Raw genomic sequence first — 25,412 nt, forward strand, 5'->3', positions numbered from 1 at the left:
AAATCTGGAACTAATAGTAAATGATGATAGTAAGGCTGCAAGGTATTTTTTTAAACAATGAACAACTGAGATTTAAAGTGAAAAACATAACACTTACATTAGCACGCCCCCAAAATAGAATACTTAGGTTCGTGGATAAATACTATAAAAAAAAAAAAAAAACACACACAAGGTATGTGGTGCACAGTTTTGCATTTAGCGTTTAGAAGATTAATGTTGGACCAAAGGCAATGAAAATGGGAAACGTGACCCCATCAGCCCAGCCCTTGCCTTGGGATGCTCCAGACGGCATTGACATGAGCCTAAAAGGAATTTGAAAATGGCTCTGTAACCTGAGTTTTACGACAGGAAATCCTAATGTCCAAAATCCAAGCAGCTGTAAGACACGATCCCTCCTCCCTGCAATCCCCTCCCCGCAGCCCTGTCCCCAAGAACTGGGCCACCTTCCCTCTGAAGTGTCATCAGAGCCACGGGAAGACAGAGCGCCCTGCGGGTGGGCCCTTGTGTGACTCAGGAAGGCTTCCCAGGTTCCCGTCAGATTTCAAACATTTTTTTCAGACTCTGCAGCGCCAGGAACGCTGCTGCGTGTCGTGAATTATTAATTCCGGGGCCTGATGCCTGTAAGTTACAAGACTAGCTGCATTTTTCATCATAAACTTCAGCTGCACCTGAGCCCCCCTTGGACCTGCTCTGGGCAGGCAGAGCGGTGGGCTAGGGGGACGGCCGGGCACAGTGCAGAGCGCCCCCAGGCCGGGGGGTCCACTTTGCTGTGTTTTTAAGTGAATCTATTTCGTGGTGCATTGGACAGGCAGTTGGCAGGTATGGACTATGGGCTGAGGAAAAATGAACATTTTTTAGTATTAATAGTAGTGGAGCATAAGGACATGTCTTCAGAGGCTGAATCATAAAATAATTACAATTATTGACCAGACAGGCCATCCAAAGTGCTAACAGTTATTTTCATGTCCACTTACACAGTTGCCATGGTCCTCAGTGTTACAGAAGATAACTTACTATCCTGGATGACTGGTACATAGATCTGAAAATCTTTTTAAAATGTGACATGAAAAATTTTTCTATTTTAGTTTTATTTCTATTTCTATTTTAGTTCTATTTCTATCTCTACACACACACATACATATAGCCCCTTTTTCTCCCTTTGGCTAAAAGACCTTTATGCACAAAGAGGCAACCTTTACGTTAAGAGAAATATTTTGATTACAGCATATATTGTGAAGGAATCCTTCAGGCACTAAAGTAACTTTCTGTGAGCTTCGTGACTGAAGTGACAACTGGGCCCCTGGCGGTAAATTGTGACCTCCCACCCTCCCGACCCACGAAAGGCCATTCCCATGGGTGAGGGGCTACACTCTACCTCCAAGAGAACATCTCTGACCGTCCCCCAACACCAAGATTCAGGATTCCAGAGCCGGCTGCCATTATCACTAAAGATGATGTTACAGTTTCTATGCCAAAAAAATTTTTTATAACCCGAAAATTAAGATTGAGAGTTTCATTGAAATTCTTTGAATCACTTTTTTTCCTTCTACAAATGAATAGAAATGTGAACATGTGACCAAGGACATTTGCATTAAAGAAATAAAATTCTTGGGAGTCAGTATTTTGCATACTGGGAATTTATAATCTTCTAATACATTGCTATATCGCATTGTAACTTGTTAATTGGACATGACACAGAATTTCAATTAATGTTACATTCGGAATAGATTTATTCCACAAAGGACTCTGCACAGTGTGGACTTTGGGAAGGTACACTAGGTAGGGATGTGTGGGGATGTCTGGACTGTGCACATTTATTCAACACAAACATAATGCATTCCTGCTGCAGAGAAGTCAGATACACCAGGTAAAGAAAAAACTTCAGTGTGTGATGGTTAAGCCAACCCTTTCAGCCAAAATAACCTAAAAGTCAGAGAGCACGACTAACTAACAAGATGGCTTACACAAAGTTGCAACGCTTAGAAATTTTCATACGTTACTGTTTTAAAGTTTTGCCTTTCTTATCTTCTTCAGTGAGCTGGTACTATGCTCAGGGTGTGGCAACTGGATCCTCTCCATTCTTTACTGTGTTCACAGTATCACTAGAAATCCCCAAAGTCTCATCCTTTCTCAAAGGAAGAGTTACTTTGCATTCTTCCTGCAGAACAGGGAGTGTGGGGTGGAGGCAACTGACCACAAAAGAGTTTGATTTCTGGGTCATCCATGACCTCTTTAGAATATTCTAACCTGTTTCGAGCAATGTTAGAACTTTTAAAGGATTTATACTCATCGATAATTATAGCAGCATCGAGAGAATTCTGTGCGGATTAAGTAGCTTAGAGGCACACACAAGGAAGATTCATGAGAGTGTGTCTTCTAAGAAAATATCATCTGAAAGAAGCAATTGTTTAAAATTAGTTTGTCAATTTTCTTTTCAGTGTAAATATAATTTTTCCCTATGCAATGGATATTGGGAATAGAGAAGGGGCAAGAAGGTGCTCTTTTCCAGCTGTTTATTGGGTTTGAATCTATTACGAAAAAATTGAAAACGGACATGCTGACCCGAGATTGCCTTACCTGTCTGTGAGGCCACAGGTGTCTATCTGGAGGTCACGGAAGCTCCCCAGCGCCCCCTGCTGCACTGAGATGGGATCCACCGCTTTGTCGCCAATGGAGATGAGCCTCAGGCAGCCCTGAAATCCACCCAGGGGACTTGCGCATCCAGAGCCAGAGCTGTTGTTGGGACAGCCTGAATTAAACACGGAGACACACACAGCAGAAAACAAACAGTTACGACAAAAAACGTTGCACAGCTCTCCTCATACGCAAAACTTGTTGCCTACCCTTGTTTGCAGACACCTGAGGATTCAGACGTCCTACACCATTTGGGAAGGTCACACCACCCATGGATGGGGGTGGAAAAGAACAAAATCTGTCGGTATTGGTAAAGAGTAAAAATAATAACCTAAGCCAGGCTTATGGAGAGATGAGAGGAAGGGAAGATGTGAAATCTGACAGTTATAGCACATTTAACTTAAGCCGAGCTTGCGTTCCTTTTTGAAAGCACACACAAGAAATCACTCCTTTTAGCATGATGTTAACACACATTGTAAAATGCTTGAAAAATAAATTGTGCATTGACGTGGACACCCTCCATCCATCAAGAAATTGTTAAATACCCACTCTGCGTGTGTGTGTGCAGGCAAAGCATATTTTAAAACACTTTTGGTAATAACTGGTCTCAAAAATCTAATAGCAATTTATATTTACTTTTTTTAATTTCGACACTTCAGTCAAATATCTTTCAACAGTAACACACATATATTATCAAGTATTTTTAATGATACGGCATTGCAAATAATGCAGAAAAATTAGCAATACAGAATATTCTAAAAAAAAAAAAAAGAAATGAGCTTTGATTATTTTTCATAGTAAGAGTTAAACTTTACAAGTTCTGCTACAGTCATTAATTGGTTTTGCTGTAAATGACAAACCACAGTTCCTACAGACTGGCTTTGTTTTATCCTCCTGGGCTTCTCAAGATGACAGTGTTCTTATGATGATCATGAGCAAGGACGTGATTTTGAAATCAAATCAAAGCAAGGTGGGGTCCAGAACCACCTTCTTCTCCATGTGTGGGGACATCAGGGTTCTGAGCGCCCTCACACCCTCTCCTGAGTTGTCCCCTGAAGGAATCAGAGGTTCTTGGATTTGTTGCATTCTTAGGTTCTTGCGTTACTGCAAGATGAGCAGCGTAGACTGGGAAGGTGACAGTGAAGGAAAGCAGTCGTTGGGAAATGTTTCCGAAAGAGGCAACAATTCGGGGAAACCCCATCCCCCACCCCCATTCAGGACTGAGACTTCCCCCACCCGAAACTGCTGGGCTACAAGGAGTTGGCTCTCAAAAGACTGTGCCTCTCCCCAGGGATAACAGTGCCCAAGGATGCGACGCAGTGACCGAGACCCATTATCTTACTGGGGAGCTCCCTGAAGGGCATCCCTGCTTCAGACCCTCCCTTGGGGTCTTCAGAGGCTCCTGATGCAAGTGCACTGCAGTTCAACTCATCTCTCTGCCCATCCCAGATGGTCCTTCAACCCTCCAGGTGTTGCTCCCAATTACCCCCACTAAACCAGCCACGCGCAAAATCTCCCACGCAGAGGCAGCTTCTAGGGCAATTGATCTGCAGCCACGTAGGATAAAAGCTCCAAGTGTTTACTGAGTTGAACACTTTATTTTCATGTGCAAATATGAAAGAAGCACAGCATTTTTAATAATTAACATTGTTTTCATTCCAAAAGGTTGTCCAGTAAATTTCGCGCTTCATGTGAAATTTACCTATGCAATGTATGCTTTGCCTGATAAAATTATGTTTCACTCATATCATTTCCAGAACTGTTTTCTTTGAACTTTTTAGGTACAGTGCCGTAATTATTCATCTTTCTGCACTGTATTTTCCAGCATTTTAAATATTAAGGAATTTTTATGTTAATATTTACAGCCTGGGGTTTTGAGGTTCTTTTATAAGACTCTTATTTTTTAAATCAAATGGAATAAGTAATTCGATGAAGATTTTGCTCATTGGACTTTAAGGTGTTTTTCATTCATCTCTTTGTACTTTTGTCTTGAAATCATGGGTGCACTTTCAAAGAGCAAGAACTGAATACAGAGACCCCTCCTGTTCCTGCATAATGGATGCTAGCTTTCTACCTAAGAATTTTCATGAACTACACAGAGTTTATCTTCACTTTCCTTTCAGTGGCTGAGACTTAAATGCTTTGTATTTCTGACAAATAGAATTCAGAGCAAGCCAAGACCCGCATCAGGTTGAAACCTCACAAATTAACCTCGGAGAGACGCTGACATTTCAAATTCAATGTTATATCATAAAGAACTGTTTAAGCCTACAGCTTTCCTTTACCATTTGCTTGTCTGATGTGAAAATGCACACGTTTTAATTTTAAGAGAATTTCTGAAAGGCTGGATATATTTGGAGGAAACCTGGCATATCTTTCTATCTTACAGGTGACTTCCACTCGCTGTACTTGGTAACTAAGAACGTTAGAATAAACAAGAGGAAACATTAAATCAATAAGTGGTTTTGTGGAATTGCTGCTATTTCTTTTCTGTTTTCTTCCTTTTCTCCAGATCACGAGCCTCAAACTCATCCAAAATATACAGTGCAGTGTCTAACTATGTCTGTTAGGACAAAATTAAACCATATAAGCTTTTGCAAAGCAAAGGAAACCATAAGCAAAACAAAACGGCAACCTACGGAATGGGAGAAAATATTTGCAAATGATGCGACTGACAAGGGTTTAATTTCCAGAATATATAAACAGTTCACACAACTTAATAACAAAAGAACAAGCAACCCAATCCAAAAATGGGCAGAAGAGCTAAACAAGCAATTCTCCAGTGAAGACATACAAACGGCCAATGGGCACATGAAAAAATACTCAATATTGCTAATTATGAGAAAAACACAAATCAAAACTACAATAAGGTATCACCTCACACCAGTCTGAAATGCCATCATGAAAAAAGTCCACAAATGATAAATGATGGAGAAGGTGTGGAGAAAATGAAAGTGAACGTTTAAAGAAGAGAATGTCAAAGCACTGAGTGTTCCCTTGTCCAGTTACGACATGAAGGTCAGGACACAAGGGAACCACAGTCCAAGACAAGCTCAGGGCTGGAGATGCTCATTCGTCCACGCAGACGGTTGCCCCAAAGCCTTGGTGGTAAAGTGGCAGAGGGCCATCCAAGAATGGCCTGATTCGGGATGGAGAGTGAAGTGGACAGTGGATACGTATTGCCAAATTAATGAAAGATACCCATCACGACTGAGGGACTCAGAAGTTTAAGTACCTCTGAGGAGGACAGATAAGTTGTCACTTATGTCACTGCACCGGAATCGGTCCTCGGGTGAGACTTCATTACAGACTCTCCATGAGCTCCCTGGCCTGCTCACGTTTCATTCAAGGGGGTTCTGAACCAAATTTAATACTCCCCAAGTCTGCAGCACAAGTATGGTATTGGATAGTACCAATTCCATAAAAGGGGGGTGACTAAGAGCTCAACTGTCCACTACCATTAATCGCAGGCACTGTGGACAGCACACTCCAGTGCAACTGCTGTTGGAAGACCAAATTACAAAAAAAAAGTTCAGACTAAGAAAAGGCAGGGGAGGAAAAAGGGACACCTAGATCGCAGAGTTCTGATAAGATGTTTAAGAAATGCTGCTGTTTGACAGGTAAGGAAGCCGTGCTCCGAGCCCGCCAGAGCCCTGGTTTATGCCTTCTGTCCGGCAGTGATCACTGAGATCATCTCCTTTATTTGAAAGTGTTCTGGTTTGGACGATAAATTATACGTTCAACCGCACCGTAACAGCAAATCGTACTAGTCTGCTTTTACGGTGAAGCGTTGCAACAAAATTTGACCGTATAATGATGACTGGGAACATGCAGCGGAATGTCCACCAGGAAAAAACGGTATTGGAAAGCAAACTGGTCCAGGAGCATCTCAGAATATGGGGTAGCATGTTTTTCTTGAAAAAATCATGTATCATTCGTTGGCTTTCAGCTGGATGACCCAGGAATGCTTACTTTATTTAGTCCAAATATTGCTCCAGAGCATGGATTGGATGAAGTCAGCTTCCATGTTGACATCATACATATTCTGGTACTGATGGACACGAATCAAGAAGACAATTAAACAAAGAAAGAGGCTGACACAGCTACTCCTGGGCGTGGGTATAATTACCCAGACATTGGAGTTTTCAGGGTAGAATTTCTACTCAAGATGTAGCTGCCCTGCCCTGCTCTACCCACAACAGAGCTGGTAAGTCCAATGGACTCTGGAGACGACGGGGCCCTGATCAAGGGGGTCTCCTGCACATAAAACTCGTGAATATATGAAATCTACTGAGAACCAGGACTCCACGCCCACTGGTCCAAGATCTGCCTCTCCTGGTTTTCCTTGGGTACAAATAGGACTCACCTTTTTATTTAACATCAGTGCATTAGTGTGTTTCATTTTTTGTTTGTTTGCTTTAGTCTGGCAAAGGCATTACTTGAGTTTTTAAAATAGGATATATTCTTTCTCTAGGGAAAAAAAGGTGCTGATGCTGTTCTGTTGGTGGAGGATGTACAGTTGACCAAATTAGTTTGAATCAGTCGCAGAAACTGGTCTGTAAATCAACTGGATATTTATAGCTTCCCATACAGACGTTCCTCTAAATTCATACATTAGTTGGGAATAAACTACTGTGATTGCAAGTTCTATTTTGGTCACTCAGTGCCAACATTCAATTACACGAGGGAAATAGGGAAGCCGTGATGAAAAAAAGTCATTATCGGCTCCCATGGGAGGCTGAAACTGTAACTCCGCGAATCGTGGGGACACTGTTTCTTATTGGAAATGATACTAACATGACAGTTCTGCTGCGTATCAACACAATTTTATAAAAAGAGATAAGAAAGGCTTGTATCTTTTTCAGTACATTGCCCCCAGATCTCTAGGATCCTTTCATAGACAGGAGTGGAGCCCAAAGCTGGGTCCCACACGTGCAACCAATGTGACAACCGTGGGTCCTTTACGTTCATTCAACTTAACCATCGGAGCATGCCACTGAAACCACAGTACTGACTGTTATTCCACTAAATTGACTCTACGTATTAGGAAAGTCAGGTGGTTTGTGCCTAAGGAAAATTTAAAAATCGCTGGCTAGAGGATTCCTAGCAGCTGAACAAGAATATCTATGGCATTTTTATAATAACAAAAAATGGGCACAATCAAAACGTCTATCGACATAAAAGGGGATGTTGAAACAGATGAGTAGCACATGGCATGAAACTCATCAAAAACCATGCAGCCGTGAAAATTAATTAACTTTAGCCGTTCACATCCGCGTGGCTGGATCTCAAAAACTAATGCAGAACAAAAACATAAAATAAAATAAAATAAAAGCAAGTCACAGAAGAACACATGCAGTATTAACCTCTTCATAAAGTTAAAAGCCAAGCAACACAAGACAGTTTATTGCTTAAAAGTTACCTCCAGAGATGACAGATTATACAGCAAAGCAATACAATGATTAGTTTAAACAAAGCAGAGTAATGCTTAACTGGGGGAATGAGAGTCTGGAGGAGGAAGGAAAGCTTCGAAAGTACCATAGTGTTTAATTTCATAGCTGAGGGATGTACCCACATACGCGCTTTTAAGAAACACTGGTTGTCTCTTTAATGCACGAATATGATCTATTTCCATAGTAACAACTGATTCACATCACATTAGCATGTAAATATTTCTGGGGAGCACCTACTCTCACGCAGCTGTGCGTTCCGCGTTCTGAGCATGGAGAACGTTCAAATAGGAAAGCTGCTTCAGTGATTTGTGAAGTATTGTTTTACTTTTTAACACAAAAGTTTAAAAGTATTTTATTTCGTATCATTCAACAATAGAGCACAGTTCTTTCTGTAAGTTTTTTTCTATCCTTTTTAATGCTTCAGAATCATCTTCCTTTCAGCTGTAGCTCTTGGAGAAACTCTTTATTTGGTTTTGGAGGAATTTGTTCCTCTCCAGAGCTAGAAAGTGAAAAGGTTTAAAAAAAAAAAAAAAAAGTGCCTGGGTCAGAAATGCATCACGTTTAGCAAACGAGGAGAGCAAGCAGTCTGATCTTTTTAAAGCTGCTGGAGCTCTCCCACCCTTCACAGTGGAGGTTGCTTCAGGGGACTTGAAAGCTGGAGCAACCCGATGCACGGTTTGTGTGCTTAGTGTCAGTTCTTACGGGAAAAAATTTCTACCTTCTTGTAGGGCTATGAAGCTACCTCCACCACGATTCTGAACTTATGTTAGAAAGAAACATCTATAAAATGCAAAGCAGCAAGAAAAGCAGAGATGGCTTCAAGCCAAGATTAGAAATAAGTCTCACTATTGACAGCGCGAAGCTTCCAGTGGCTCAGGATTTTTCACTCGAATGCCCCAGGGATGGAGATTTATTACCCTCAGAAGCTCCCCCCGGCCCCTGGTGGATCCTGGATGGACTCAGTCAAAGGTCCGCTAAGCCAGCAAATGCCCATTTACTACAGTCCCGGGGAGACGGCCTGGGTTGTCTCGGTAAAATCCATCACTAAGCAGTGAGTGAAATATTAATTGCCATTGAATTAACCTCTGCCTCTGTTGTCCATAACGATGCTCTTCTGTACACACAGCGGGAATAGAATGTTTCTTAAATTTTAAAGTGCAGTGGACCAGCTGGAGGTCTTGGTGGAATGCAGAGTCTGGCTCAGGAGGTCAGGGACGGTGCGTCTGCATTACTAAGAGGCTTCCAGGTGATGCTAATGCTGCAGGTTCAGGGACCACATTGTGAGTAGCCAGGCTCCGAGCAAAAGAGGAACCAACAGACAGCGGAAGAACAGCCCCATGCAGCAAAAAACTTGGCACGTAAAATCTGAAGGAGAAGTCATAAGTGTCTTTTGGAATTAGGAAAATTCTCTATAGCAAAGTTTTAAAGGTAAGAAATAGAGAATAACGACCTCCAAAGTTGTTGGCACAAAGGGAAACCCAGAAAGCATTCAAGAAACCTGTTGTCCAGGCCTCGGGACCAATTAAATCAGGGTTTCTGGGGATGCAGCCGGACATCAGCGTTTTGAAACTTTCCAGGTGACTGCAAGGAGCAGCTATAGTTGAAAACGAGTGTCGAATTTAAAATTGATCTTATCATGTGCCCTTTTAAACAAGGCCACCTCGTAGACATGCATTTTAGACCATGATTTGTCATTTGTCCAGTCAGCATTCCTCATGACTATAAATGAAAGAGAAATATCATTCTTCAGTATTGATTTTCATTTAAAAATTTGGTATAGAAGGCAGGAGCTGGAAAGACAAAGATGGCTGGATTGCCAGTACAGCCCAGTTCCTTTCACTTACCCCCCAGGTAATAGGTGTCGCCTGAATCAATCTGCCCCCGCAGGGCATGAGCCATGGAGGCTGCCTCACCGTCCACCGTCAGACTCAGCTGACTGCCTTTTGCAGATAAGGACACAGAATGCCACTGCCCATCATTTAAGCCAGCACCTGGAAGTAAACAAGATGGGTTAAAAGAGATTCCTATAAACCCTGCAGATGCCTCCAAACGGAGCAGCTAGTTGAGAACAATATGATGCATACCTGGGACCCCCTGGCGCAGACCACCAAGAACTTACCTGAAGCCCACCCAGGTCATTTAGCCGGCTGGGCAACGGGTAATGCGCCACAGAGGAGGCAGAGAGACAGAGTGTGGGAGAGACGTGAGCTTGGCTGGGGGTTTCTAAACAGCCAAATAAGTGATGTGATTTGCTGGCCATGCTTATCTGGAGGAAGGTGCTGCCCACGTCAGGAGGAAGAGGGGCTTGCTGAGTAAAGTGCATGGCTGCAGAGGGTCCCTGCATCTGATCCACCACAGCCACGGACTGGCCTGTCTGGTACCTGTTTATGTTCTAACAAAAGCTATTACATTCACTCGGGATTATGGCCTATCTGCACACTGCCAGGGCTGTATTTCACTTTCTCATCACTCGACTTAGTCAGAAAAATACAGAAAGAAAAGAAGAACAAAGAGAGAAATCAGAATGAAAGGGGTAAAGAGGAAACAAGAGTGGGTCACGCAAACACTCTGCCTTGGAAAATACAGCATTGGTTTCTTCCCGTCCTGGGGTCTTAATAGACCTAAATGTCCATGAATGACCCTGAACAACCATGAAATGACAAAATGTTTCCAATTACATGGCATCAGGCCTCGTTCAGTCTCATCCGGTTCATTAATAGTTTGAGAGGTTAGGAAGGACAGGTGTTTTCCAAAAACGGAAGTGATTAAACATAAGAACGTTCCCTTACTTTTGTGTATTGTTATTATCAACAATCATCTTGGTAGGAAAAAATAGGAAATAAAAAATTAGGAAAAAAATACATTGTTGGTCTTTACAAATAACAATTTAAGGAATAATAAAACATGAAAATTTATAGAACAAAATATAAAGTTAAAAAAGCATTACATTGCTGTACACCAAAAATTGACACCTTGTAACTGACTATACTTCAATTTAAAGAAAAAAATAATTACATTAAAGTGTGTGTGTATGTGTGTAAACATGCAAAAGAGTGGCAGGAAATATTCTTAAATATTAACCTTAATTTTTAAATGAAGGAGTTATCTTTTTATTGTATGTCATTTTAGCCTTCTCTGTTTTTTCTCCCCCAAATTTGATACAGTATATGCAAGCTATTGTTACATTATTATTTTTAAGAACTATTATCAGTTCCTTCAAAAGCAGCCACTGTCTTCTGAATCCATGAGATGAAAAGTCTCCATTTTCTTCAAGTGATAGAGTTGAGAATGGTCAACTGGTTGAGTTGCTGACCAGCTCCCAGCTGCAGCCGGCTCCAGCTTCCCCTACCAACTTGCCTACTAGGTCTTACGTTGAATGAAAACCCATCGCTGTGTCATGCAGATAAATCAGCAGTAGGTGTCCCAGTCCATTCATCCAGACCATGTGTGTTATTAGCTTCTACTAGGTTATTTGTGGAGACAAACAACTGCCAGGCTGCAGTGAGCAACAACTAGGCTTTGCTTCTCGCTCTGGCCCTGGACCATCTGGGTCTCCGTTATCCGTGTTCCAAGCGTGTATTCACGCAGAGCCAAGGCTAATGCGTGGCCCCGAGCCTGACTCATGGCTGAGAGAGAGCAGCCCTTGGCATCCGAAGCTTCCACTCAGATGTGGAACAGGCCCCCTCTGCCCATGTTCCATCGGCCAAAAGCCAGTCATTGGCCAAAGTCATCTGGCCAAGAGCAAGGGACTCTTCCCCTCCAGAAGAAGCCACACAACTCCAACAGTCCCCTGAGATACATGTTTCATTTAAGGGGGTGGCCCAGGGACTAACTGGAATCTTTATAAACTGTCTTGGGCAACAGGGAAGGGGGTCATAAAGAAATACTTTCACCCAGTGGAAAGCAGGTGAGATGACTGCTGAAGCTTTTGTTGGAGTCACGCCCAAGCGTGCTAGTCATTTTAATCTCATTATCTTCCTCAATGTCCCAATACAATTAACTAATAGATTTTACAAATGAGAAAGGTACAGACTGTTTACAGCTCTATACGGTTAGAAGTCAACCTATGGGAATTCGAAGTTACATTATAGCCCTGGGGGGGATATTAGCCCCCACCCCCAAAATATGGTCATATTTCTGGTAGAAAGTTAACCAGTCATAGCCAACTTAGCATTATATTTTGGTATTTATTGCCCAGATGGCCACATACACAAATCCATGTCTCTCAAATGCTCTTCAATCCAGCTTTTTCTGCTGGGAAACAGGATGACCTTTCATCAGAAGTGGTTCAAACCACACGAAAGAAAAACAAAGGGTGAGAATTATGATGGACGGTTGTAGAAAATGCTTTCTTCTTTCTTTCTCATGAATGACTCTGATGTGGGCTCCAGGTCCACCTGAGCAGGAAATATGTTTCAAACAGGACCCAGAGGATCAAAGATCCTGTTGTAAAAAATAGTTATAACTTCACTTCTTCTCAGACTCTTAAATATTAGTGGTGAAACTTCCCAACACTCACTTTCCAGGAGGCGTAGTTGTAAAGTCACTGAGTTACTACAGCTCTTTGCCATGTGCACGAGTGCAGACACGAAAAAGGCTCGGCTCCTGTTTTTTGTTTTCCTTTTGTGAAGCCAGAAACATTTTCAAAGACTCAGCACTGGTTTGTGAAAGATAATGTGGAATGTTGAAAAGCAGACGACGGAGGATTTAGGTTAGACACTTAAATATTATGAAATTGAACATGAAATAGAGTTTTGAAAGAAGTTCGTTATCCTGGAGCTAAAGAGTTAGCATGATACCGTCTAGATCTATCCACACGGTCGCCAATGGGAAGATTCCATAATTTTTTTACAGCTGAGTAATATTCCATATATGTATGTCTGTGTATATATCTTCATTATCCGTTATCTATCGATGGACACTTAATGTACAAAAAAAAGTCTCTAAATGTTCCTTCCAGTCTTATCATTCAGTGTTTCTCTTAAAGGTTACATAGTTAATCTGTCAGTATGCTAACCATATCCACTTACAACCTGACTTAAAACCCAATATTTAGCTTAATTTTGTGAAATGTTTCCTCTCTTTCTCACCCTCTCCACCTATCTAGCAACCTGTCTACATATATCTAGTGCATAGAGTTATTTTATTTCATGGGAGAACTTGCAGAAAGCACTCCAGCATCTTCCCCTTGAATTTGTAAGAGGTCGTTTGCTGTATAATACAAGACTATTCTTAGTAAAACCTGTCATTCTAATTTAAAAATAAAATGTGAGCATTTATACTCATTTTCCACGTCCATCCATTATAATTCTCATCCTTTGTTCTTCTTTCGTGTGGTTTCAACTCGTCCCACTCCTGATGAAGAGACAGCCTGTGTCCCAGGCAACACTCCTGCCAAAGGACGGATGGAGACCAGAGCAGAGTCTGCATTTTGGATTTGCGCTACTCTGAAGATGATGTTAATTACACCGCACCCTTCCAGCTTCTCAAGAGGCTTCAGTCTGGGGGGTCGAGGGGTGCCACGGCTGTGGGACTAGTTTTGAAATATTCCTAAATGCAAGTTATTAAGTTATTACTGATGAGCAGGGTTTGCATGCGTGAACATCACTGGCTTCTCACCGTAACTCACGAGTGTCGTTTTAAGGATGTGGACCCTGAGGCTTCGGGAAAACACAGGAGCTGCTCTGAGGACCGGGGGCAGATATGGAAGCGTTCACGGGAGGAGAGGCGTCTCATGCACCCCTCTCATCTGCTTGAGGCAAATAATTTATCTCAACAACAAAGAATAATGACCATGGCCGTAGAGACAGTTTGGAAAAGGGTGGAGCTGTGTCTCGTACATAAAGGGAGCTCCACTGGTGAACACGACACTCATTTCATTCATTTTCTCTCTCCTCCTCTCCTGCTCTCATTTCTCCTCAATTTCCATGACCCCCTCCCTCGGTCCAGCCCCGTGAGCGCACATACACTAGATTATACACTTTGGGTACATTTCTCATTCTCTTCAGAAATACACTGTGATAACCATCAGGAACAATTATCTAAAACCTGGAACTAGGCCAAATGATGTCTTTCCAATGCCGTGTAACAAAGTTTGAGTTTCAATTTGGTACACGGTTGGGTACTTGATAAAAGACTTAAAATGAAAAATAAAAAGTATGGCCTGTCTTATTTTCATTTATTTCAAATGCATAAATGATTCTCCCTCACCTGCTACTAAAGCAAGCAGCCGATCAAGAGAAACTGGCCTTTGCTTTGCTTCTGAAAAATAACATATTATACTGTAAAATCTTAAAAACTGGTGTAAAAATATGTATGTAATGTTTCAGTGCCAGCTTACCAAAAGTTCAATAACTACTGTATGTGTGTGTTGCGAGGAAGGGCAGTGTGTACCCATGCGAAACAACAGTAAAAAAAAAAATCTTTTAGTTCAAATTACAGGTAAATTATAAATCAACACAAATCAAGATTTAGGCAATTTACTGAGTCTGAGTTAACGCTTCCAACTCAGTTCATTTGCATGCTGGCAGTCATGTTTTTTGATTTATAAAAGGAAAGCAAAATCTGGTTTTCATTCCCAGCTTTTTAAGTCCGAAACTGATAACCACAGGTCAGGCAAGATACGCTTTCCACGTTCAACATTCCAGGAATGACATCCCATGAGGAATGACAGGCCACGGGTCTGCCTAGGTTTAAATTTTTATCAGCTTTAAAGGCAAAGCAGTCCCCCAAAGTTCAAAAATTACATGGCTCTGGAAATGAATCTAGAAATAAACAGGTTTTTCTTGGAAAGCTCCCACAGCACATTCACCCAGATAAAAGAAGCCATCTCAGAAAACAGGTAACCCCCAAAGGAAGCAGCGGCTCTGACAGAAAAGGGAAAAATATAACTTAAACTATTTTGAAAATCAACGTGTATACAGGTTTAAAAGAGGTAAAAGAAGTGTATTTTCTTGGGACCCCTTAGGTTAGGCCCATGTCTTCCAGCATTTCAAGTTTACTGCTACTTACCAACCATACACTTATAAAAGAAGAGTTTATTTCTAAACTGTCTGATACTTATGTTTTGATGTGGGTAAACTTCTGCCACACTGACTAACATATCGACATCCTGGAGTTACCTATTTTGAAGGAAAGAAAAGTCTAAACTGATGGGTGTAAAAAACAAACAATGGTTACCAAAGGGGAGAGAGGGGCAGGGATAAACTGAGAGTTTGGGATTAACAGATACACACTACTGTATATAAAGTAGATAAACAACAAGGACCTACTGCATGGCACAGGGAACTGTATTCAGTATCTTGTAATAAGCTATAATGGAAAAGAATCTGAAAATACACACACACACACACACACACATGCACACACACATATATATACATACACACATCCCTATATATATATATACACATATATATGCATGTATATCTGAAATGCTTTGCTGTAACACACCTGAAATGTACATTGGAAACCAACTACACTTCAATAAAAAATAAAATTAAAAAAAAAAGGAAGACCATAAAAATAAAAAAGAATGTACTTCCCTACAAGAGTGGGATTATGACTAATTTACTGATTCCGTCATTCTCCACCTTAGAGATACCAGTCTTAGGTTTACACGGAAGGAGGTACAGTCATGGCAGACGTCTACGCATCATCGCAGGGAGGATGTTTATTACCTGCTGTGACGTCCCTCGCTGGATGTCCAGGCTGGGACAGGCTCAGCTTGAGTCTTCCATCACTGAGGACCAGGATGAGAGCTCCCGACTGGTGCTGAAACTGGCTGTTCAGCAGGAGTCCTGCTCTGTTCCACGTTCGAAATTGGAAGATGATGGATACGCGGTCCTCTCCGGAGACGCCTGGCAGAGCCAAGTAACTCCTGGAGCTCAGAAAAGTCACAGGGACGGTCTGAGGGTGTGAGCAGGAGAAGGACACATTTCCCTGTGGACACAGGGAAAGAGGCTTCAGGAAGTCGCAGGAGGGACGTTTCCATCCACTGACCACAGGTTTTCCAAGACTTACAGGATCCTTTATCGATGAAATAGCTCAGCAAAATAGGACTTCAGAAATAAGGCTTCCCCATCGAACTTAAATCCAGATTACCTTATAGGTCCCTCAAAGGAAAGCACCTTCAGCTGGACAGACCTGTATCTGAACCCGTTAGCATTGAGCATCTTCTCCATCTCTCGGCATTTGCAAAGGAATCCTGAGCCAAGTCTTCCCCCGCCTTGTGCTGGGGGCGGGGCACCACAGGAAGAGGCGGTTTTCCCCCTTGAGGTGCTAGGTGGTTTTCTCCCACATAAAGGCCGGCACCACCAAGGAGCACCAACCCCTAGAACGTTCCTGGACTCGCCTCGGTCGTGTAAATGTGATTTAAGCGTGTCACTCAGACCACAGACCGCCTTATTGTAGGTGGGAGATGTGCTTCTGCAGGTCTGAAGAAAAGGGTGCGGCCAAGCTGGTCCTGCCATAGGCAGGCTGGCCTCCTCTCCGAAGTTCTCACAAAGCTCAGTCACCCCGGGCGGTCATCCAGCCTCAGGTCTGACCTGCCTAGCAGGCTGTTTTTATTTTTCTATAACTCTGTTTTTAAAGACATTTTTGATCCCTAGGATCTCTTGATTGCACCAGGAAAAGTGATTTTTTAGTCACAGTGTTTGGAGGGGAAGGACTTAACGGGATTCTAATTCAGCTGTCTACAAGAACTTTCCCTGGGACTGAAAAATCTTCATAAATTTTAGATGGAAGCATACATGCCCAAACCTTGCCCTTCCTCCCCAAAATAGATTATGCAGAGAAAAACAGTGAGATGGAACTGAAGTTACCAGAGAGCAAAGCATACTATAAAGTCATTGTAATCAGGACAGTGTGCTGCTCGTATAGAAACAGATGCATCGACGGAAAAGAACAGTGAACCCACAAAAAGATCTACGTTTAGATGTGAAGTTAGTATGTAATGAAAGCAATGATTCAACCACGTGGGATAAAGGGTGGGTTAGTTACTAAAGAGTGTAGGAACAAATGGATGGCCATGAGGCAGAATATGAAAATTAACCCTTATCATAAATCACATAAAGAACAAACTTCAGAAATCAGAGACTTAATTTTTTAAAAAAATAAATCAATTAAAAATTCTTACAGGAAAACCCATGAGACCATATATAGATTATAGGGTTTTAGAGACATTCCAATGCTATAAAGAAATATACAGAAACGTATTGACCAGAGACAAATAAAAACACGTATGTACTCAACACGCCGTATAATATTTAATATAAAAATTGATAAACCTGAAAAAATATATGGACCATGCATGACAAAGGGTTATCTATCAAATGTAAAACTCTAATACATTGACAAAAAGCTAAAAAAAAAATAGACGAAAGAATAACAATAAACATTGATCAGAAAAGCAAATCCAAATGGACAAGAAACAGGTGAAAAGATGATTTAATTCACCAGTAGCCACATAAACACAAAGTAACAATGAGAGACTAGTTCACATTCACTGAGCTGGCAAGAGCCTAAGCGATGCGTGACGGGCGGCTGGCTGAGATGCGATGGAAGGGTTCTAACACAGATCGCTGGTGGAAGAGGGTCCTGTTAGAGCTTTTTGGAAAGCAATCCAGCAACATTTATGAAAGTTTAAAACTGTATTGAACTTTCAACCAAGAAATTTCATTCTGGAACTTCATCCCATCAGAACCAAAGCTCCCAGTATCTGAAAACACAAGTGCAATCGTCTGCTTTTAATACTTAAGAAGCAGAGATAAAGCAGACGGTTTAAGTAGGAGATGACTGGATAAATAATAACGGCAGACTTTCATAACGGAAAGTGATGTAGACGCCTCAACACAGAACTATTCCTGATAACCGAAAAGAATTTCCATGAGGTATTCCTGAGTCAGAAAATCACGATGGAGAAAAGCTTCTAAAACAATCCCATTCTTGTAAACACCGCCAAGCGTGGAGGCACATAGAGTCATGGATACGCGTGTGAGCATGAGTCTGCCAGGCAGAGAGGATTCCATGATCGTGGACTGAACATGGGAGGACACGCTGGCGGGGTAACACGCCGGCTCGATGGAGGGACTACAGCCACGTGGGGAGCAAGGAGAAAGGAGGGGGAGGGAATTAATCAAAAAGAAAGACACCGCATTTAAAGCGCCTTTCTATGATCGCCCTTAAACATCTTTGTGAAACTATTCATCTGTTTCCACATGTATATAAAAATTAAACCCAATATGAACTAAAAAATGACAGTAGTCGCTCCCTATGCCCGAATTCGGCACCCTTGTATTCAACCAACCAGGAAAATATTTGGCAAAAGAATTCCAGAAAGTTCCAAAAAGCAAAGCTTGAATTCGCCCTGCATTCACAACGATTCACATAGCATGTGCACTGTATGTACAACTATTTACACAGCAGTTACATTGTGTTAGACGTTGTAAGTAATCTAGAGATGACTCAGAGTATGGGAGGGTGTGTCTAAGTTTTACACAAATATTATGCCATTTTATACAAGGAACTTGAGCATCCTTGAATTTCGACATTCCAGGAAGGGTCCTGGAACCAATCCCCCACGGGTACCCAGGGATGACTGTACATATGATTTGCACCTTCCCCGCCTTCAGTTAAAACCGAATCCATCAAACAAATTGCAACTCCCTTTTCTCTCGAATTTGCATAGAGACCTTCTTACCGTGATGAGGATCTGTGGTGTGTGTTTCTTGGACAAATCAATGATATCCACTCCATTATAATAGAGATTTTCAAAGCAGCCATGAAAGTTTTTATGCGGGAGCACCACTGATTTTCCGTGTCCAGGAGTCCCTCCGAAGCTGATCTTAGAAAGAAAAAAAAGACATAAATAATATTGTTTACTGATCTTCTGATTATTTGCCTCAACGGTTATGATGAACAGGTATGATGATAATGGTCTTCAGTCTATCTGGCGTTATTTGACATTATCACATTAATTTCAAGTGATGTTTCAGACGCAGATTTATCGATGCCTCATTTATTATATTTAGATTAAATAGGTTAAATACCTTGTTTCACAAATTTGCTGCTCATGTGGCTCTGTCATTTTTGTTGATGGGGAATAACTGCATCTTTCTGTCCATGGTAAACCTTGATCTGGGGGACAATGTAGCCTACCATGGTGACAGTCTACTTTAAAAACCCAGACTGCCAGGTCCTGGCCTTTTTCATGTCTCTGATAGGCTATAATGAATAATTAAGCCTCTGATCACATTATTCAAGACCAGGCTCCCCAGCTGGTCTCTGCTGCTGGGACCACTCATACCAAATGAGTGTTGAAATAATGGTTTGCTCTGACAGGTCTGCTGAGCAGCACTGGCCGAACAAATGCTGCATTTCAGTGTCGGTTACACACACATAGTCAACATGCTGCGAAGAATTATTAAGCCTTCAAAAATCCCAAGAGAGGGGAGGGTACAGCTCAAGTGGCCTAGCACGCACGAGGTCCCAGGTTCATTCCCTGGTACCTCCACCAAAACTAATAAAATAGATAAACAGAGAAATAAAATAGATAAACATAATTACCCCCTCAAAAATAATTAATTAATTAAAATAAAACAAAATAAAATAAAATAAAATAAAATAAAATAAAATAAAATAAAAAGAAGCTTCTTTAAAAAAAAAATCCCAAGAAACAGTATTCTGAGTTGTCTGCATTTGACTCCCTTGTTACTTGAAAAGTCGGGTTGGAATATGCACTGGTTATTTTTCCCAGTTCTCCTAGGTCGTCAGTTCTGCTCAGGATTGTCCCACAACACACAGAAGTCACCAAGGTAATATTCCCAGCCAAACACCAGATGTAAGACAGAAGAACTGTGCCATCAAAGAGGTTTCCTAAATTTAATGACTACTTGCTCTCATTTGACGATTAACATCTGTAAGGGATGAAAAGTCTCAACAGCCGAGCGTGGTGGGAGATACTCGTAGGAAATAGTCCACCAGAATTCTGAATCACTAGGAAACGGAGTTTCTGTATGTGGTCGTCCTTCTCTAGAAGGTGACACTGCACTCAGGTGATAGAATCTGGAATACTTAACGAGTAATTCTCACACCTCATAATCCAGATCCAAATAGCTGGCCTCTCCCTTTGCTTGAAAGCGATGAGTGTGGCCGTCCACGGAGAAGGTGACGTCCGTGTTGAAGAGCTCGAGGAGGACAGAGTGCCAGTGCTGGTCGTCCAGCAGGCTGCCCAGTGCGAGGGCCTCGGGGGAGGGCGGGTTAGCATCGCCTGAAAAAGACAGGATGAGGAGCAAGTGAACCATTCCATCCAGCACCAGGCCGCCAGTGCTGGGGGAGCGGAGAGCTCAATGGGACAGCAGCCGCTTGGCACGCGCGATGTCCTGGGTTCAATCCCCGGCACCTCCGTTAAGAAATAAATAAACTTAATTACCTCCCTTCCTCCCCCCCCAAAAAGACTACAATTTCTATTTTGAGGTTTAGCACCTGTCAGAAATGCACCTTCCCTACATCCTTCTATCCCAAGAACGGGTCAGCTGCTTTTATCTTAATCTGAAGCACAGTGTTCTTTTGATCTTGAGTGAGATCGTCTAACTTACTTCTTTTTATTATGATGACTCACTGAATTTTCCTTCTTCTTGAAAATATTTTCTTCCTACCACCTGACTAATAGTATCACCTCAAAAATTGATGAGGCGTCCCTCTTGTCTTTACGATATTATCAGCAGTGACTAGTGATCTTACACAGCTGTCAAGCCATCAAACTTTTTACATAAAAGCATACTCAAAGATATATACGTGCTGTTCTCAGCTACAGAAACAATAGAAAGATCGTGGTTTCCAGGGGGCTGGGGAGAGGAGGGAGGGAGGAATGAACAGATGAAGCACAAGGGATTTTTAGGGCAATGAAATTATTCTGTATGCTACTATAGTGACTACATGTCATTATGCATTTGTCAGCACCCACAGAATGTACAACAACAAGAGGGAACCCTCATGCAAGCTATGGACTTCGGTTGATAATAACGTGCCCACGTTGGTTCATCGATGGTACCAAATACGCCGCACTGATGAGGGATGTTGAGGGGAGGGGAGTGTGTATGTGTGAGTGGGGAGGGCTATGTGTGAACTCTCTGTATTTTCTGCTCAATTCTGTTGTGAACCTGAAACTGCTCTAAAAGAATAAAGTCAATTTTTTTAAAAAAGATATATATGTGCTGTACTCAGTAGACCTCAACTGTTGGGTGACCATGCGCCCATGTGCCTGGACCGTTCTGGTCTTCAGAGTAATTACTTATAGGCTCTCCTTTTTTTCTCAAAAGTCTTCTGATTTTAGGATTACATTAACTACTTAACTGGGGGGAAAAATTAAGCATAAGAAGATACTTTTGTCGAAAGAGTGTTTTCAAAAACACCACCTTTTCGTTCTTTACCTGCATGAAGGAGCAAGATGAGTCTTCCTTTAACTAACTCCAGTGTGATGTGTTTACCATTCTGTCCTCCTCTGTGGAGTAGAATCCCGTGGTTCTGTCTGGTTTTAAATTTCAGAGAAATAACGTCTTTGGTTGAATTCATGGATTTCTGATGAAATGTGTACAGCAGGGAACTCTTCCCATCAAAACTAACCATCTCAGATCCTATAGCAGAAGACATAAAAAGTGGTCTAAGTATGATATACTTTTATTAGTACATTAAAATACATAAATTAACACACACGCATACATAGTATATCTCTGGTTTGTTTAATGTAGGGGAAAAAATGGTACCACCAACTTTCTCTTGATACTAGTGGTGGAGGTGCCTAAACTCCACTGTTGCCCTTTTCTGACATTTTCCCCAAAATATGTCATCTAGAAAGACTTTCATTGACTAATTCCAACTGCTCTTATCTTTTATTAGCCTCCTATTCTCATCCTGTAAAAAGTGCAGATCAGGGAAGAAGCTGAAGTCAGTCTTCCCTGAATAAAATCTCCCTGGATATTTAACAATCATCCAACATTTCTGTTTTCTGAGAAGTTATAATAGTTCGCACACACTGGTAAGAGATAAAGTATCAGTGTCACTCAGCGTAAACGGCTTAATTGTTCCCGAACCAGCAGCTTTGACTTTTAACAACCCTCACATAAGCAGTCACTTAAATATACTTTTGTCTGGCCATAAAAGACATGCATAAAAACACCAGATTTACTAAATACTACTTTAAACTCACATTACAGGGTCTTCAGTACACTGGAATATTTTTCCTCCGAACATTTTGGCCCAGTGACAGCACAAAAGGGCAAACATTACAAACGTTACAACACAAAACACCTATTTCGTAGTGTGCTTAGGGTACAACAGAAAACACTTTTTTTTTTTAATTGAAGTAAAGTTGATTTACAATGTTGTTTCTGGTGTACAGCATAGCAATTCAGTTATACACATACATATATTCCTTTTCATAGGCTTTTTCGTTATAGGTTATTACAAGGTCTGAATATAGTTCCCTGTGCCGTACAGCAGAGCCTTGTTGTTTATCTATTTTGTGTATAGTAGTGTGTATCTACTAATCCCAAACTCATAATTTATCCCTCCTCCCCTTTCCCTTTTGGTAACCATAAGTTTGTTTTTTATGTCTGTGAGCATCTTTCTGTTGTAAATAAGTTGATTTGTGTCATTTATTTTACAATCACACATAAGTGATATCATATGGTATTTGTCTTTCTCTATCTGGCTTACTTCATTTAGTGTGATAATCTCTAGGTCCATCCATGTTGATGCAAATGGCATTATTTCATTCTTTTTTATGGCTGAGTAGTATTCCACTATATATATATATATATATATATATATATATATATACACCACAACTTCTTTATCCAGTCATCTGCTGATGGACATTTAGGTTGCTTCCATATCTTGGTTATTGTAAATAGTGCTGTTATGAACATTGGGATGCATGTATCTTTTTGATTTAGTTTTCTCTGGATATATGCCCAGGGGTATGAATGCTGGATCATAGGTTTAAGTCTATTTTTAGTTTTTTAAGGAAACTCCACACTGTTCTCCATAGTGGCTGCACCAAATTACATTCCCACCAGCAGTGTAGGAGGGTTCCCTTTTCTCCACACCCTCTCCAGCATTTATCATTTATGGACCTTTTAATGATGGCCATTCTGACTGGTGTGAGATGATACCTCATTGTATTTCTGATTTGCACAAAATACCTATCTTGTGTTATGCCTTAAGCACAATGTGAAGGTCCTCCTGCTTCAGCCATCACTGCACTGCTGCCATTTTCTCTGAACTTTCTGTGTCTTATCTTTCCAACTCTCAAGGTCACCTGCACTCCGTTTAGATTAAGTTATATTTTACCATTAATATAAAAGGGCAGGCAAACCAACTGAAGACAGAACAAGAAATGCACAAAGGAATTTAGATCATCCAGAAAAATCTCCTATTTCAGAAGTAAAAACAAAAGACATAACTGTCCCTTAAAAATACCTGTGTATGATAAATGAAGGTCCAAGAAAAAGCAAATGAAACATGAAGCTGATGTCTTTCAAGCCAATGATATAATGTTGTTTATTTAATATCAGAAACATTGTGACTAATGTATACTTGAACCTGCATTTCTTTCAGATGAACCAAAGTTACTTACAGTAAACCCTTTATGTTCACAACCTAAAAGAATCATCCATTTTATGCAATTACCTTTTGAAAATTCAGAAGGTTGACTCATAGACATGGTGTAAAATATATAAACACTACATTCAGTCTATGAGCCATGTAAACAAACAATTATTCTTCATTGCATAACTAAATAAACAGGGCTGATAAAACCATAACTGTCAATTTGAAATGATGTTCTTTAGGATATTAGATGACAATTAACTGACGAAAACTTGATAATGAAGAATCTAAGTGCTTTCCCATTTTCTGCAGGGCTGTTTATGTCTGTCACTGAAAGGCAATGATAATAATTAAGACTTATTTTTGCAGTCAGCGAACCATTTTTTTTTTCCCATAAATGATTTTGCCAGGATGATTTTGATCGAATTATCTTTGTCCTCCTCTTCCTTGTTGGCCACCATTGCTTTGTAACAGTAATGCTGATTTTCTAGGAATCTGAATTCTGGCATGTTCGTTGAGCACAGATTGCTGGGCTCCATGTGAGACTTTCCCACTAACCAGGTTTAGGGGTGGGACCTGAGAATCTGCATTTCTAACAAGTGCCCTAGGGATGCTGATGCTGCTGGTCTGCGATCGTATTTTTTAAGGTATTTATTATTATTTTTAAATTGAAGTATGGTCAGTTACAATGTGTCAATGTCTGGTGTGCAGCATAATGTTCCAGTCATACATATACACACATATATTCCCCTTCATATTCTTTTTCATTATAGGTTGCGACAAGTTATTGAATAGAGTTCTCTGTGCTACACATTATAAACTAGTTGTTTATCTATTTTATACACAGTAGTTAGTATCTGCGTATTTTGAGAGCCACTGCCCTACAGCACCAACATTGTATTTCCTGGAACATCCCCCTCAGGCAAAACAGAGCAGTGAAATATTTATTAAGTGACAGAAACACAAAAGAAGGGCCTTAAAACTCTTTTGTTCTAATGTTTTGACTTTCTGTGTAAGGCGATCAGTAACACTTGTACTGAGAACAATTAACCACATGTTAGTCATCAAATTGTATCTTACGAGGCAGATTCAACATGTATTTTGACAGATTATTTAAGCCTAAAGTGACTAAGTTATAATATAAATACACAGCCAACTGAGTAAAGCACAACCACCTAAATATAATGTCTCTTGTAAGAGTCCTGAGAATTTAACTAAAATCTCAAGTGATGACAAACTTAAGCTCAGTTTAAGAGCTTAAAAAAGACAGAAGTCCAGAAATTGCTTTGAGAAGCCTGGACTGTTAGGCAGCTCCTCCCCTTTATCTGAAATCATCCACATCACTCCACAGTCCCATGAGATAATTTTCAAAGGTTTGTTAAAAAAAAAAAAAAAACAAAAACCCAAGCTTGAAAACCAAGAGGAGGTGGCGAGAGCACAGCTGCGTGCAAAGCCCAACATATTTGCTGGCTGGTCCTTCGCAGAAGCAGCCTGCCGTCCCCCACGCTGAGAACCACCCCGCGATGGAGCCTCTGCCTGGTTCCTGATCACTGAGCGGTAAGAACGAGCTCGCCGCCAGACATGTTTCGATCCTTTGATTTAAGAATCAAAACCCCTACTTTATAGAGGAAACCCCACATTTCATTACTTCTGTCGCCCTTCCTTATTGCATAATTCAGTATACGTGGTGGCTTCTCTTGAACATGCATTTTATAA

At 41.1% G+C, this 25,412-nt stretch overlaps 1 protein-coding gene across 2 annotated transcripts in view; it reads right to left on the reverse strand.

Moving 5' to 3' along the window:
* Nucleotides 1–25,412, reverse strand: part of LOC105065449 (contactin-associated protein-like 3) — a 148,689-nt gene that overhangs the window by 54,959 nt on the left and 68,318 nt on the right. The window contains exons 5-10 of one of the 2 annotated variants that reach the window (XM_074355565.1): nucleotides 21,518–21,721; nucleotides 20,180–20,355; nucleotides 18,787–18,930; nucleotides 15,767–16,028; nucleotides 9,932–10,078; nucleotides 2,578–2,749 (exon numbers count right to left, since the gene is read on the reverse strand). In XM_074355565.1, the coding sequence (XP_074211666.1) occupies nucleotides 2,578–2,749; nucleotides 9,932–10,078; nucleotides 15,767–16,028; nucleotides 18,787–18,930; nucleotides 20,180–20,355; nucleotides 21,518–21,721 (1,105 nt within the window). Of the gene's footprint in view, nucleotides 1–2,577; nucleotides 2,750–9,931; nucleotides 10,079–15,766; nucleotides 16,029–18,786; nucleotides 18,931–20,179; nucleotides 20,356–21,517; nucleotides 21,722–25,412 lie in introns of those variants that run through there. The other variant, XM_074355566.1, reaches the window with a different exon arrangement.

This window comes from Camelus bactrianus, chromosome 31 (genome assembly GCF_048773025.1).
Source record: "Camelus bactrianus isolate YW-2024 breed Bactrian camel chromosome 31, ASM4877302v1, whole genome shotgun sequence".
Classification (NCBI taxonomy): Eukaryota; Metazoa; Chordata; class Mammalia; order Artiodactyla; family Camelidae; genus Camelus; species Camelus bactrianus.